This window comes from Helianthus annuus, chromosome 16, assembly GCF_002127325.2.
Source record: "Helianthus annuus cultivar XRQ/B chromosome 16, HanXRQr2.0-SUNRISE, whole genome shotgun sequence".
Taxonomy (NCBI): Eukaryota; Viridiplantae; Streptophyta; class Magnoliopsida; order Asterales; family Asteraceae; genus Helianthus; species Helianthus annuus.
The window spans coordinates 69,464,766-69,480,378 of NC_035448.2; the positions used below are offsets into that span (position 1 = coordinate 69,464,766).

Here is a 15,613-nt window from a genome sequence, read left to right on the forward strand (position 1 = left end):
CAGAGGTAAACTTAACATGTTGACACGTTTAATTCCCGTAGCTTTATTATTTTTCATATATATACACAAACGGCTTCTTATATTCAATTAATCTTTCGATTAAGAATATATACTATCCACGTAGTGTCAATCAGAGGCTCTGGTTTGGCATGTTGACAATATAAGTCCCTCAAACTAAACTTTTCCACATGTTTAACGTTTTAGGAAACGTGTCTATACATAATTGGACACGTTTTTATGTGGTGTTACAACTAAGTTGAATATTTCTCTCTCATAACATGTACGTCTATGTTTCGGTTACTTGCACATATTACTCATAGCAGGATCTAAAAAAAATTACATCGAGTCAACCAATTAAAAAACACACTACCATACTTTTGTAAAACTAAAACGATGGGAAAACTATCGCATGACACGAATAAAATTACACCGGGCCAACTAATTAAAACAAAACACTACCATAGTTTTGGAAAAAAAACTAAACGATGGCATGTCGGTAATTTTACACTGGGGGCAAAATCGTAACTTGACAGGGAAAAACAACAATGGCAAAACAATAAATTTGAGCTAAGGGCAAAATCATAATTTGGCTAGTAGAAGGAAGAAACAAAACTAATGGCAAAACTGTTAATTTAAACGTGACAAAATCGTAAATTGGTTGGACCAATGGAAAAGTGCCAAGCAGCTGCCTCGCACTATTCCACCTATAAAAACTACACCCAGTCAACCAATTAAAACAAAACACTACCATAGTTTTGTCAAAAAAACTAAAATGATCGCATGACTGAATTTTTACACTGGCGGCAAAATCGTAACTTGACAGAAAAAAATATAACATAACTGTAAATTTGAGCCGACGGTATAATTGTAATTTAACTAAGAGGGGAAGTAAACAAAACTAATAATAAAAATGCAAATTTAAACAAGGTAAAATCATAATTTGGGTTTGCCAATGAGGAACCCTAATGGGATTTGTAGTGTTACATATAAATACCACCCTCTTTTCAAAAAAAAAAAAAAAAAAAAAAAAAATCCAAGGTACTGCCAAGACCGATGGTGTCGCCGCCCTAGAAAACGACCTCAATATATTTGAAAAGAAATCCAAGGTACCGCCACCCACAATTTCCATCACTTACGATTGCTTGATTGATTCTCAACCCTAACCCTAATTCTTACAGATTCCTGTAGACCTGGACTGGCATGTATATTCATCGCCAAATACTCATATCCGCTGGTAAATTTCTTTTCCAATGACTTCTGATAAGTTTAATGATCTTGTAGACGATGGTTTTCTTATTTTTATTACATAGTTTCCATATGCACTTCTTCATGAACATTCCCGTGCTTCATTATATATATTGTCTGAATAGTTTCCTATGATTTATCATATATATCTAGTGTTGTTTGGTTATTGGAGAAGTGGATGGATTATTTAAAAACTAGTTTAAATGAGAAAACAAAAAAACTAATTAATAAAGCCTAAAAAAACATACTTAATTTTTTTTACAATTTTTTTATAAAAAATCGCTATTTTTTATATATGAAAAAATTAAAAAAAAAATGTACTGCACTTGTGCACTAATACTGAAAGCCTAAACCACTTAACCCACCCCCCACCGACACCCCCCCCCCAAAAAAAAAAAAAAACCTATATATAAAAAATAGCGATTTCTTATAAAAAATTGTAAAAAAAATAGTATGATTTTTTAGGCTTTTTTAGTTAATTTTCTCATTTATATGTAGTTTTCTCATGATCTCTATTGTAGAAATTGTTGTAGTTTTCTCATTATCTCTATTGTAGAAATTGTTTAAAAGTAGGACATTCAGAATTTTAGTTTTAAGTTTTTTAAACCGAACCACCGGTGTAGCCTGAGAAAAAAACTACCTTTAACCAAAACTATGTATGAAGGTACTCTACTAAGAAAATAACTGAATTGAAGGTACACGGAGCTGTTGAAGGCATGGAGGAAATCAAAACCATCGGATCCTAAACAAGCTACCAAGCTTGTATATGACACCCTGCATAGTATCCACGAATATGGCGTTCATTTTGATGATATGGAGGTCTCTTCTCTAATCCAAACATCGCGTATACACTATAGCTTGCAAACTTTATCAATTCGGTTGGGTACTTGGGTTGATCTAAAGTTACATTCATCTAGTTTCAAATTTGTTTTTTTTTTAAATATGATTACCCGTAAAAAATCTATTAATCTAAATCATGTATATGTTTTTGCTTGAAAAAAAATAAAAAAAAACCCTCAAAACCGGTCCAACAACCAACCAATGCTAATCGGAATCAGGAAGTTATGTTTACCTAGTTTCAATTTTACTTTTATAAATATGATCACTTGCTTAAATCTCCTAATCTAAATAATTATAAATTTTTATTAAAAAAACTAAAAACCTCTCCAACAATTAATGCCGACCGGAACCAGTTTTTTTTTTTTCACAATATTTACATACATGTAACTTTTTTATTTTTGTATCAAAAGATTGTACGCATTAGGAATGCAGTTTGGGTCATCTATGACTAAGTGAATTAGTTATATCAATCAATTTCTCTTTTCACAAGGGCTTCTTGCACTTTTACGGGCTTCCTCATTATTCCTTAGTGATAAAACCCTCGCCGTATGATGAACCTTCATGGGTTACTCCTCTTGCTCCAGCTCCACCGGTTTGGGAAAGGAAACCAGTGTTCAAGTTGTCAACACTTCCTGTAAGAAGAAACTTTTGCAACATCCACAGTTTTTTCAAACCCCGATTTTTTATTAGCTTTGCAAATCAGGTGCTAGGGGAAAGAGTAACTAATGGGGTGGTCTTCAGTGTCTCTGTTGAGGTTAAGGATTTCTATCTTTTACCCCAAGAGATACTATTCGCTGTAAGTGAGCGTCGTAAAGCACAGGCCACGGGGGACAATGATCGGGCCCGTGAAATGATGCATAAAATTAATGCTACACAAGACTATGAGTAATTACTCTGCCCATGTCATATTTAAGTTTTTAAAGTCGTGATTACTGTTTCTAAATGGTACTCGTAACCTGTTGTCACAGGGTATTGTATCTCGACGATGAGGGATATCTGGCCAAAAAGTACGAGATCAAGCTAAGGTATCCCAAATAGAATTTGTTTTTCATATTTGTGTTGTCTTGCTGCTAAGAGTTGCATCAAATAGTAGGAAAGTTAGAAAGCATAGTTAACTTGTATAAATAAGGAGCTACAATAACAAAAAGAGTTGTGATGCACAAATTATGCCTTTTAAGCACATCTACCAACTCCAACAACCTCTCGTAGACTTCACTCAGTTGTTTTCTTCTCTTTTAATGGAGTGTTGTCAAGTGCTTTGCTATTTCAGGGTCTGATGTGCTCTGTTGGGACTCGAGGCAGAACTGGACCCTGTCCTTTTACTCTTGATTCTGGTGTTTCGAATTCTGACATCAGAAAAATAGGCCATGATCTCATGGACTGCTAGCGTTTAATGGGCTGTTAGGCACATACTGTTTGGCCCATTAGCAGTGATGTTTTGCGCAGAACTGGGTCAGTCTGTACACGGCTGCTGGGTGGCGCCCATGTCCAAAATGAATTCACTTCAACATGGTTCTGCAGTGTCATAGTCAGCTAAGCAGTCATTCCACATTTCCACTTCTCTTTCTTGTTAAATAACTAAATACCTAAGCATTTTATTAAAATTAAAAAAATACTTTAAGAAAACAAGTTTAAACCTCTCTCTCTCACCTCTCTATCAAACTCGTCTTCTTCCTAAAACACCTCAACAAATATCTGTTCAGAGAATAAAGCTTCCCCTTAAACTTCCTCAAAATATCATTCAAATGGACATCTTCAGAATAAGCAACCCCATTTTCACTCCTATTCTTATCCAACCCTTTCAAATTTGAATTTTTAACAATCTCCAAAACCCCATCATCGTCATAACCTTTATTCAATCCTGATTTCAGTGGCTTCTTTTTAACCAGATCCAAGGTTTAAAAGAACAGAATCAAGTTTCGAGGCGTTTTCCCTTCGCCTCACGAGGCGTAAGCCTCGAGGCGAACCTAGACGTAAGCCCGAGGTGCAATTAAAAAATAAATATAGATTTATGTATCTTATTAAAAAATAAAATAAACGCCCCGCTTGCGGTGTGCGCGTATAATGTATATATGTGTGGGCGCTCGGGGAGCAAAAGTGAAATTGCACTGATTTTAACGTTATTTAAAATAACGTTAAAAGCGACGGACGGTTAATCATGCATTGTGTGGTGGCGTTGATAGCCGAAAGACATGGGGATACATGCACTAATCGGCCTTTGTCCCGGTTGCTGAGTGTCATGTGCCTTATGTCCAAGGCTTGATGCAAAGCGACTATCGAGCCGAGGGTCTCACTGGAAGCGGCCTCTCTATTCCTACGGGGTAGAGGTAAGGCTGTCTACATCTTACCCTCCTCAGACCCTACCTTAGCTTTGCTATTGGTGGGATTTACTGAGTATGATGATGATGATAAAAAAATAAAATACTAAACATAAAATGCAGGACTTTCCTAATGGAAATAGACATGTGAGAATAGTTTTGGGTTGAATATGATAAAAGTGTAATGTTTAAGGGTGTTAATTTAAGTTTTTGTAAATGAAATAAATAAAGGTGTCGTTATTTTCTTCAGCTAAAAAGCTACATCACTCTTCTCTCGCCGTCATCAACTCCTCTGTTCTACTTCTACCCTAATTTTCTTGGTAATCCTTCGCTATAAGGTATGTTTCCATCCCGGGTTTTAAAAAGCGCGCCCTAGGCACGCCTAGGCGCAAGGCGACATAAGGCTCAAGGTCTATCGCTTTAGACTACACAAGGCGAGTGTTTTACTAAAAGCGAGCGCTTTAAGCACTTTTTTAGTAGGCTCCAAGGTGATGGCTTCGTCGCTTCTTGTACACAGAGCGAACATATTTTAACCTTATATTTAATGACATTTATTGCAGCCGCCTTTTCTATTAAAGTTACATTTTTCATCCTTGCTTTAATAGTTTTTATTATAGTTAATCCTAAACTTTTATGTTTCTCATCTTTTTGTGATGTAGTATATTTTTTAAATAATTTTATGCTTATTTAGGTTGTACATGTAGCTTTTTAGGTTGTACATTAGATTCTTTTTATATAAAATTGAATATCTTTTGCTATTATCTAATTTTTGGGTGTCTAATAATTAATATTATACTAAGCATTATTTATAACTAATCTATAAAAATTGTACAAGCACCTTGCGCCTCGGGTATGAGGCGCTTTTGCGCTCCGGGCCTCGGTTTTGAACTTTGTCGCTTTTGTGCGCTTCTTGCTTTTTTAAACCAAGTCTCCATCTCTGTTCTACCCTATTTTTTCTTGATTGCGCATAGCTATAAGCATCCTACGCCTTTATCCAGCCATAAAAACCGTAATTTCTCCCGCCTAAAAAAACGTACGCCACTGATTTACCGTTCCGCCTCGAAACAAAACGTCCGCCACATACCACTTAGTCGTACATATAACAACTGGCACTCAGGCGCCGCCTCATGTACGATTTATCACCGTTCCCCCACGTGGCGTGCCTCAAAACGGACGCCTTGAGTGTTTTTCTAAACTATGACCAGATCTGAACAACGAAACTCCTAAATGAGATCTGAACAACCAGGTGGTTGCTGCAGCGTGAAGGCACCACCTTCAACACCATACTTTAACGACTCCCAGCTGCGGCTTCCCTCATGATTAGTTTGTGCAATTTTGGGTTTTTTTTTATATAATCTTCTGCATAAGATTTGGGGGTTTGGGGTCCATTGTTCAGAACTTCAAATTTGGGGGTGGGTTGTGGCGATGGCAGCACACGGGTGGTCAACGGTGGGGCAGCGGTTTGAAAGCTTGTGAAGTGAATTTGCCAACAGTATCAGTTTGTAGCACTTTTATCTCCATTAAGTTTTTGAATCAATCAAATGCTTCATCTTTGGTCTTGATCGGATTGGCCCACATATGGTCATCCACAATTAAGAACATGTACCTATTGCCACATTGAGTCGTAGGTGACTGGACCACACATATCTGCATACACCAACTGGTTGAATCGCTTCTAAAATTTCATCTACTTTGAAAACTACTTTCCCTCTACTCGACCGGATTGTATATTCCTACACAAGTGAAGTAGAACAGGAACTTTTAAATGTTTGTTTATTTGACCCATGAAGAAAATGTTTATGTTTGTGCTTGAGTAATTGTGGACAATTCAGGACTATATTTTGCCCATTGAAAACAGTTTTTATTTGATTTGTTTGACCACCCGCTTAACTACCTGAACACTAAATTTTGCAGTTACAAAATTACTGTAACAATGATTATTTCACATTCTTTTCAACAATGTTTATTTGCTGTTTTGGTAGCTAAAGTCATCCCTTGTATTTGATTTAGTTGACCCACAAACAGTTTTGATAGCTTAAAAACCAACTGAACAATTATATATATATATATATACACACACAGCTGGAGTTGATAGCCATACACATGTATACTTAAAAAAATATCCGATTCAGATGTCTTTTATTTCTGTAAGACAGTACTAGTAGGAGCAAAATATATTTTGAAGTTTGGAGGGTTTATAATTAATAAATTATGAAATTATTTGAATGGAAACAGGGGTGTATGTGCGCCCATGAATGGACGGAGTGGGCGTAAGGTTAGGCGTGAGCTCGAAATGTTGGTCGATGGCAAGTGTTTGACGATTTCAGTCTACAATTTAGATGAAGAAAAGCGCTGTGTTGCAGAAGTTTACTCCGACCACAAACATCTACAGGTAATCCTGTTCATTGTGTACTAACAAATTTAACACGACTAATTTATAAAACTCGTTTGTGCAGGGTATATTGTTGAATAATGCAACTGAAGTGCCTTGGGGGGTAAGATTCATTACTTTTTTAAGTTATGTGATTGTGCTAACAAGAATATTATTATTATTATTTTATTATTACTATTATTATTTATTTTTATTTTTGTGTTCTGAAAACACGTCATTGGTTTCATATCAGTGGAAGGCAGAGTGCTAGCGGGTTTAAAGTTGTTCCCAAGCAGGCAAATGGAGGGTGGAGAATTACTGAATTCTCAATATAAGTTATGAAAGAAGATAAGATCAAGTGAAGCTAGGAGAACTAACTCAACCTTTGTATTTTCCATTTAATAATAGTTATCGATAGCGAACATAGCGTTCGCTATCGCGCGCTTCGTAGTTAACCATATCTCGCAATATGTTACTTAGCGAATCGAAAGCGTGATTATAGCGGGATTCCGACCACGAATTCCGGCTCCGGTGTTGTAATAATTGCCAGAAACCTACCGGAAGTCGGGAAGAAGAAGAAGAGAAGAAGAAGAGTGGCTCTGTTATGTGTTTTAGCTTTTTAGGGTTAAATAACTTTTTGGATTTTAACCTTTAAACCGTCTATCTTTTCACTAATTAACATTAGTCCCAAAAACTTGTACAAATTTACATAAAAGTGTCAAACTAATTTGTATATTTTAACATTTAACCTCCTCTATTATCACTAGTATACATTTGGTTCTTAAACTTCAAAATCTATACATAAAAAGTATAAAATTAACATCTATCTATTATACTAAATGAATTCTCTTAGGCCACATGGGCTATTCTTAGCCAATCATTTTGATGATGTGGACAACCTCTTAAGCCAGAGAATTCCTCTTGGGCGCCAATCTCTTTTCCTAATCTACTTCTCACGTACGTTTCTTCCCACTACATCTTTCTCTTCTTTCCCCATTTTTCTTTAACCCTAGCCCTCAATCAGTCACGAAATCTTCTCCTCTCCTTTTTCTTTCGCTATTTTGAATCGGAATCATCTATCTATAAGATCTTTCTTCAATCAGTATTACTTCCTTCGTTTTATGTTATTCACAGATCCCAGGCAGAACATCATCTTCGTTGGGTAAGTGTTTAAATGATTTTATGTTCTTCAGTCGTTTTGATTATCAACGCTTTTGGTTATTTGTTATGAATGTTTTGATCTCCTATATAAGCTGTTTCTTTTTTGTTATTTAATATCGTAAACCCTAATTTTTAGGGAATAATTATTGTGTTGTTTTCGATGGCGATGACTAAATACGTTTGTTGTTTCTTCCGAATCCGAACAAGATTATCATGTTCAATCAGTAAGTGTTTTTTGTATTTTATGTTCTTCAATCGGTTAGATTTTCAACGATTTTGGTTTGTTATTATGAATGTTTTTGTAGGATCTTTTGTTTCATCTGTTAATTTTTTGTAATATGATATTGTAAACCCTAATTTTTAGGAAAAAATTGTTTGTTTGGTTTTTAAATGTTACTGGAAGGTGTCTAATGAATCATATAACCAGATTCAATCATCATCATGTTGCTAACGCGGTTTTTTAATAATTGTGTTGTTCATCATATTCTTCCATGTTTATATGCTCATATTATTCCATGTTTATATGCTGAAGCTGCTACATAATAAAGAGTCCAAAAAACAAGGTTGATTCATCAAAAGTTGCTACACCAGGGACATTTAGATCTTATGAAGAAATATCTCACAAGCAACTGAAGACTTGGGTAAAACTTCTTTTTATATATATAATTTTTTTTTGAAATCGTTTTAGAAGGCACCAGATTGGATATTTATCCAGATGCCACTGCATTTGGGCCAGATACTGCTACAGTGTGGATGCCACATTACTTGAATAACTTGATTAGTTTGTTTGTTCGATAGGCTTAGACTTGAAGAACCATGTGACAGAATAATGGATTTGGTGACCACTTAATTTAGAGAAAAGGCTATTTTTTTAATTAACATTTATTAGTTTTTTTTAGTTTAACTTGTGACATTGGACTATGAAAAAAAAATTAAAGATACAACAAGATTTGCAGCCATGTTTAGAGTTAAAGCCATGCTTTTCACAAAAAAAAAAAAAAAAAAAAAAAAAAAAAAACAAAAAAAAAAAAACAAAAAACAAAACAAAATTTGCAGCCGTGAAAGGAATTAGATAATAGCCATGTTTTGGTATAACCTGTAAAATTAGTATTTGTGGCCAAAATGTGAACCTACATTCTAGAATATCATATTTGTTTGTGGCCAAAATGTGAGCCTTCATTTTGTGATAAATGATGCTTAATTACATTCTAGAATATCATATTTGTTTGTAGTAGGGGATTCGAGAAATCTGAATTTGCAGGCACGGCCCCGTGTCAAAAGTGCCAGTAACGTGAATTTTTGGAACCTTACAGAAGATGGGCACCAGGGCGTGCCTAAGAGGCATGGTTCCGTGTGATTGGTCCAGTAACAAAATTGTTTCAGCAATGTTGAAAGATATGTGGCATAATATTCATTTTTTAATATATATATATATATATATATATATATATATATATATATATATGTACAATTGAGTTTTAATAAATTAATTGTCCGAACTCGTGAGTATTCACGGGTGATAACCTAGAATGTATTTAAACATCATTACTTGGATTTTGGATATGTACAGTTGATTGCAGTTAATGGTATGGAGTGTGATTTTGGATATCATCAAGAATCAGAAAGTAGTGTGCTTTTGAAATCGAGCATTAAAAGTGCCTCGGGTTCAAGTTTTGGATGTCATCAAGAATCAGAAAGTGGTGTTTTTGAGCATCTGGTATACCTGAAATGGGTCAACAGCTAGCCAGAATAAGTACTTAATCATCCCCTTTTTAGATTTGTTTGGTTATGGATTTCAATATTGGCACATTTACACATGAATCAGTTGGTTTAAGTTGTGTTTTATATTAAACGTGTACAAAAGAATGTCACATTGATCCTTCTATTTAATGATTTATATCAATCATATTTTAATTTAGTAACTAGCTATTATGATCTTAAATGGATAAAAATAGTGTGTGGGTTCAACATGACCCGGCTTTGCTGGCCTGGCCCAGTACTAAAAAATGAACCATTTCAACTTGAACCGTTTTGACCACTTACCTAACCTAATCGATCCACTTTACATTCTACCTTGACTTTTGGTTATGTTGGCACTGTGAGCTCATATTTTCATCTGGTTTTTTGGCTTCACGTTGTCACTCCATTCTTCTAAAGGCCATCAGAAAGTGGTCTTTTCAACACCAGGTATGAAATGGGTCAACTGGCTAGCCAGAATAAGTATTTAATCATACCCCTTTTTAATTTTTTTGGTTATGGATGTCAATTCTGACCCATTTACACATAAGTCAATTAGTTTGATCTGTAGCTTATCTAAAAAAGGTATAAACAAAATGTCACATTAATCCTTTTATTTAGTGATTTAAATGGATAAACATAGTGTGTGGGTTTATAATAACTTACACGTGTTTTTAATATTTTCAGAATGAACAGTTTCGTTTATTTGACGGTTTGTGGTTAGAGCTCGAAGATTTTGAACAATTGGTTCAACACTTTCGGATGCAAGCTGTGAATTTGTGATTACCATTCCACAACACTCTCAAAGGTTCTAATAACTCGCCTGAGTAATTCGTGCTTTCAACATTTTAAAGTTACTTTTAATTAATTTTTGTGTTATTTGGTCAACTTCTTCACTTGGCGGGCGTTTAGTGATAGTATACCCACTAAACATGAGGCCTGGGCAAAAAGAGGGACCCGTTTCTAGATTTGATGTGACCACTATATCAAATATCGGAGGAGCCAGCCAATCACCTTCTTATTACATGTCCACATGTGAAACTAATTTGGAGCTAAGTGTGCATGTGGGTCAAAATCCCATTAATTTAGAATGAATGGCTAACATATTTATGAAGTCATGGAGGTTTTTACGAATAATGGTTCATCTAAGTGCGGTAATAAGATACTACAACTGGTTGCTATGGCTACCTTATGGATGATTTGGCTGGCTGGGAATGTACGGGCCTTTAACGAGATGAAGTGGTTTAAGCTGGTGGAAAATGTTAAGTAGTTGTCATTCCATGTTTAATTGTGTTATTTTTACTTAGTAGTTTTATGGTATATCCGATAACCTTTTTGGCTCTTCTAAACTCCCATCGGATTGCTCATGGATGTTTGTTTGTTATTGAATCTGAGAACGATGAGAGTCTAAGTATGGGTTCTTACGGCGACATGACCCTCTCTCAATCTTTCAATAACTTTTTATTTAGGCAAAATCAAGTTTTAGTATGACTCTTGATTCAATATGTTTTCCATGTTTGGTTTGTTTTTTTTTCCGACCAGTTTAAGAATCTGAAATTTAGATTCACTTCTGATATCTGTTGTATTGATCTTCAATATTTGGTTCAGGGTACGCACCAATTAGCCAGCTAGCTGGGTAGTTCGGTTGGCTTTTACCCTATGTTTAGGAACTACTTGATGGTATCATGGTTCAAGTTTTCACCTTTTTAATTTCTTATTGACTGATAGATTGATTTTTAAATAATTTGCTTATTGAAAGCTATTTTTGCTGATGTTTGATGTGTAGATAGGATGTGGCAGGTACATTTTAGGGTTCTAACTTTTAAAGCAAATTTATTTGCAGGTATGGACACTTTAATGGTTTTCTAATCATTAGAGGAAAAGGAAAGCCCAGCGATCAAGCACCCCCACCCCAAAAGCTGAGACCGGAGAACTGCCAGGTTGTCGAGGACACGTCTCCATAGAAAATCCCTATAAGCCCATACCATATTTTGCTATAAGAATACAACCAGATCTGCCATATGTAATTTTTTTAGAATATATATATTTTTACATTTATGAAGTAATCAAGCATACAAAAAGCGTTAGATTTGATTAAGACCACGTTTTTTTAAACAATTTTTGCTTCCTTACTCAGGCGACGAGTCTGCTGGTAAAGGAGGGCTGGCATCCTGTTTGATCGCTTAACACAATCATGGCCTCAATACCCATTCTTAATGAACGTTGTGGCTTTACACTTGAAACCGACTGTAAGTTCACTCATAATTAATCTCTCTGGTTAAAATTTTAATTTTAGATGGAATCAGCCATTTTGTCAAAAAAAGACTTTTTTCACTTTTCTTCTTGATCATGAATTATTTAGCATAAAACGCTAATGGTTTTAAGATTTTGAAGAACAACGGTTGGGTCTGAATGTTGTCTTGCATGTGTTAGATATTCAACTTTGAATGTGTGCTCCTAAGCTATTATTATGTTTGTTAATATTTTTTTATAACAAAGATGAGGGCTAAAAGGTGAACAAGCGGTAGTGGTTGGAGCTATAGTTGTGTTTCCAATTATATATATCAAAAGTAAGTTCTTTTAGAGAAGTAGGATTATGTGTTGTGGATAATGTGTTTGATTCAGTAGTTACTCTCATGTGGCAAAGTTTGATATTTTTATATACACGGTTTATTTTTAAACGTATGATAAAAGTTAGTGTGTTTTTGATTATTTCTGTTTATCTGTTAAAAACATTAAACTACCCATTAGTTCCATCATGGATTAAATACAATTTAAACTGACCCATATGCATGCATTGGTTGCATTTCATTAAAGGCAAGGTACAATGACCCGTGCAAAGATTTCTGAAATTAATGCCTGCAATGACACTGATCTTCTTGATGCACGACCCATGAAGATATGGTTTTCTTATGTTATGATCGAAATAATAATGAATACTGCTATCTTTTGGTTGATAAACATGTAAGTAGTGTTCAACTCTATACATTGTTTTGTTAGCTTTTCTTTGTTCATTGTTTTATATTTACTAGGTGTGTCCTTATTCATTGGCTTCGGGAATTGAAAATACTCAGGTACACTTAAAAAATTACAACACCGTTCTCATATTATGTTGGAAAAGAAGATAAGATTCCAGGCGTACTCACCCAAACCAACCAAGGGCTGACTAGAATAAGACTTCAAGATCAAAGGTATGTCAAAAACTACAAACTATGATCCTCATGGGTCTAAAATCAAGGTAGTTAAGGCCTTCGAATTTTTAAAGAATTAGATCAAGTTCAGAAAAACTTTTGATAGGCTGAGTCATTTTTCGGATTGAACACGACATTTTCCAGTCAAGGCCTTTGAATTTCCGGTTAGTACGCTATATATAGTTTCATTTGTTTATTAGTTGCGGGGTAATATGGGCCGGTTAACAAGAAATCGAAGTGGTGGTCTATGGTTTAAATTTTTGTAACAGTTTACAATAATCAAACTTGATGGTAAAATAATTTTTATTGCACGATTATTACAAAATTTATATTAAGACTTAAACAAATTTAAAGTCTATTCATAAAGTTAAATTATAGGATTTGTTGTTTGTTTAAAATAAATTGCATTGCAATATATTCAGTAACGAGTGTTTGGCAAAAAATGGTTATAAATATAATGCAGATGTTCAAGACTGCTTGGGGATAAACAAATCATGTTTGAGATAAATTTAAGATTACCTGACCATGTGCTCACGTATTTTACCGATTTAGTTACTAAAGATAATTGTTAGTGTTCGGTAAGAGTGGTTTCATGGTTGTTTTGTGTGTTTTAATGAGGTTTTTGAACTTTTCAGTGTGAACACACTTCGACTTTGCAGCAGGTTGGAGTTCTTCGTTTCGCTTACAAAAGTTGTGAGTTGCGAGCAAGTCTCTCTGCAATTAAATTTAACAGTATAGATACCATGACGAACCAAATTAGTACCGATCAAATGCCTGTCGCAAAGAATGATTTGGTTTAACGTGATCGTGTTCTGAGTTGTGTTGTAAAATGTACATGTTATCATAACAAGGATGTTTTGGTTGAGTGCGCCGCAACGCGGCGTTGTGTATAAATTTATTATAAAAACAACATTGAGTGTCTCTTTTATAGTTGTCTTTTTTCAGTTACATTTACTGTAAAAACAAAATTTGTGTGCTATATATCTGTGTTCATTTGAGATGAAATGTTCCTCTTTTTCATTTGGAGTTTGTATTAAGATAGGTTCCCAAGTCGAACAATCTCAAAGACCAACATATGGTAACTCAAGAAGCTTAGAATTAAAAAGATAGCCATTTTAGTAAGTTGCGACAAGAATCGAGTACGCTCAAACAATTGTATTCTCTTGTGGATACTCAAAAGCGCATAACTATGTATGTATAATTTATTAAATCAATAGATTTGTAAGAAGTATTTTCTTTATACAACCCGTGTAACACACGAGATCTAAAGCTAGTTATATATACATAGGGTAGGGTTTATGTGAGAACCACCTTTATTGCGAGAACTGCGAGAATCAATGTAAAAACAAAATAAACTTACTACACCACCAAAAACCTAAAAAACTAAACCCCCAAAAAACCTAAAAAAATCTTAAAAAATCTAAAAAAATTTAAAAGACACAATTTTTTTTTAATATTTTAAAAAAACTTTTTTTTTAATTTTTTTTTATTAACGAAAAGTGTAGGATCATGTATTTGACCCGAATGAGTCGTTCAGAGGAATTTTGATCTGTTTCAGGTGCGGAAAACAAGAAACAGACTTAGAAACAGCTTGTTCTTCACTTTAATAACATTGTTTACATCCAAGAATCAAACCGGCAGCACCTCGGTATGATTTTCAGCAAATGTTCTAACTGATTTCGCTTGAATGACAAATCCCCTATATATAGTATTCTGATTCCGCTTGGAATGACTTCAAGCGGAATCTCTTCTTCAAGCGAAATCTCATACAATACAAACTTAAACATCCTATTTTCTCGTACAACGTGCCCTGATCTAAACTATCTAGTACAAGACTCGATACAAGACAAAGTCGACAGATGCATGCACTAACAGACTCCCCCTCAGATGTTGACGAGTCTTGCGGTGTCGAGTCTTCTCATCTTCAATCTTGATTAGTCTCTGGGCTTCACTCTTCAAACAGCATTAACAGACTTCCCCTAACAATGTGCTGGCATTCCTTAAGTTCATCAGCATCATCTGCTTCAGGATCGAAATCTGGCTTTCTCCGGTTCAAGATCGTTGTCTGAATCAACCTTTGTCCACATAATCAAAACCTGGCTCATGCTCTAACCACAGAATCCTCAAGTATCGGAACCTGGCTCTTTAAACATAAGCTTCTCAGGATCGATCAACCTGGCTCAGCTATACACCTGCACGATCTCTACCTTAAAGTAAATTTTACACATTTAATATCAAAATGTATGCACTAACTCAAACTCTCCCTCAAATCAATCAGAAAGATTTATCAATGATCATCCTGATGAACCACTTGTAGATTTGATTAAAATTCATTTGTTTAAGAACATACTCCCCCTCACAAAATGGTCATCATGTCTAGCACTTGGAATTTTGAAAATCAGCTCTCTAACATCAGTTGTCGAAAATCTTTTTGTATTTTTCAAAATTTATGCTAAAACACACATTAAATAGTTTTGGATTTTGTAATAAGAGAAATGCAGTAAAGAAATATTTACAGACAATATTTTTGTGAGTTTGTGTAAGAGGATCATATCAGATTTTGAGACATATCACCAACACCGTTAAGCTTCATTTCATTTTAAGTTCTAAACAATTCACTTAGATTGTCAGTATATCGATCCACGTAAATTTTCACACAAATTTCAATTGTTTCGAGATACGATATTAATGTCTTAAGCACTTAAACTTATTCGCGTGTCCCACTACTTGAATATACTCCCGTATCCAGA

At 34.7% G+C, this 15,613-nt stretch overlaps 1 protein-coding gene and 1 long non-coding RNA gene across 2 annotated transcripts; both read left to right on the top strand.

Moving 5' to 3' along the window:
• Positions 1–1,029: 1,029 nt before the first annotated feature.
• LOC110889885 (staphylococcal-like nuclease CAN1) lies at positions 1,030–8,055 on the top strand. Its single transcript, XM_022137463.2, has 8 exons — positions 1,030–1,106; positions 1,179–1,234; positions 1,941–2,064; positions 2,576–2,970; positions 3,054–3,110; positions 6,639–6,795; positions 6,860–6,898; positions 7,028–8,055. Exons 3-8 carry the CDS (start codon positions 2,059–2,061, stop codon positions 7,043–7,045), a joined length of 672 nt encoding a protein of 223 aa, XP_021993155.1. The 5' UTR covers positions 1,030–1,106; positions 1,179–1,234; positions 1,941–2,058; the 3' UTR covers positions 7,046–8,055.
• Positions 8,056–10,145: 2,090 nt separating this feature from the next.
• LOC110889886 lies at positions 10,146–13,861 on the top strand. The gene is made up of 7 exons (XR_004884544.1): positions 10,146–10,155; positions 10,360–10,480; positions 11,516–11,612; positions 11,810–11,921; positions 12,490–12,636; positions 12,747–12,863; positions 13,499–13,861. It is a non-coding gene; the product is annotated as an uncharacterized LOC110889886 (long non-coding RNA).
• The last annotated feature ends 1,752 nt before the right edge of the window (positions 13,862–15,613 follow it).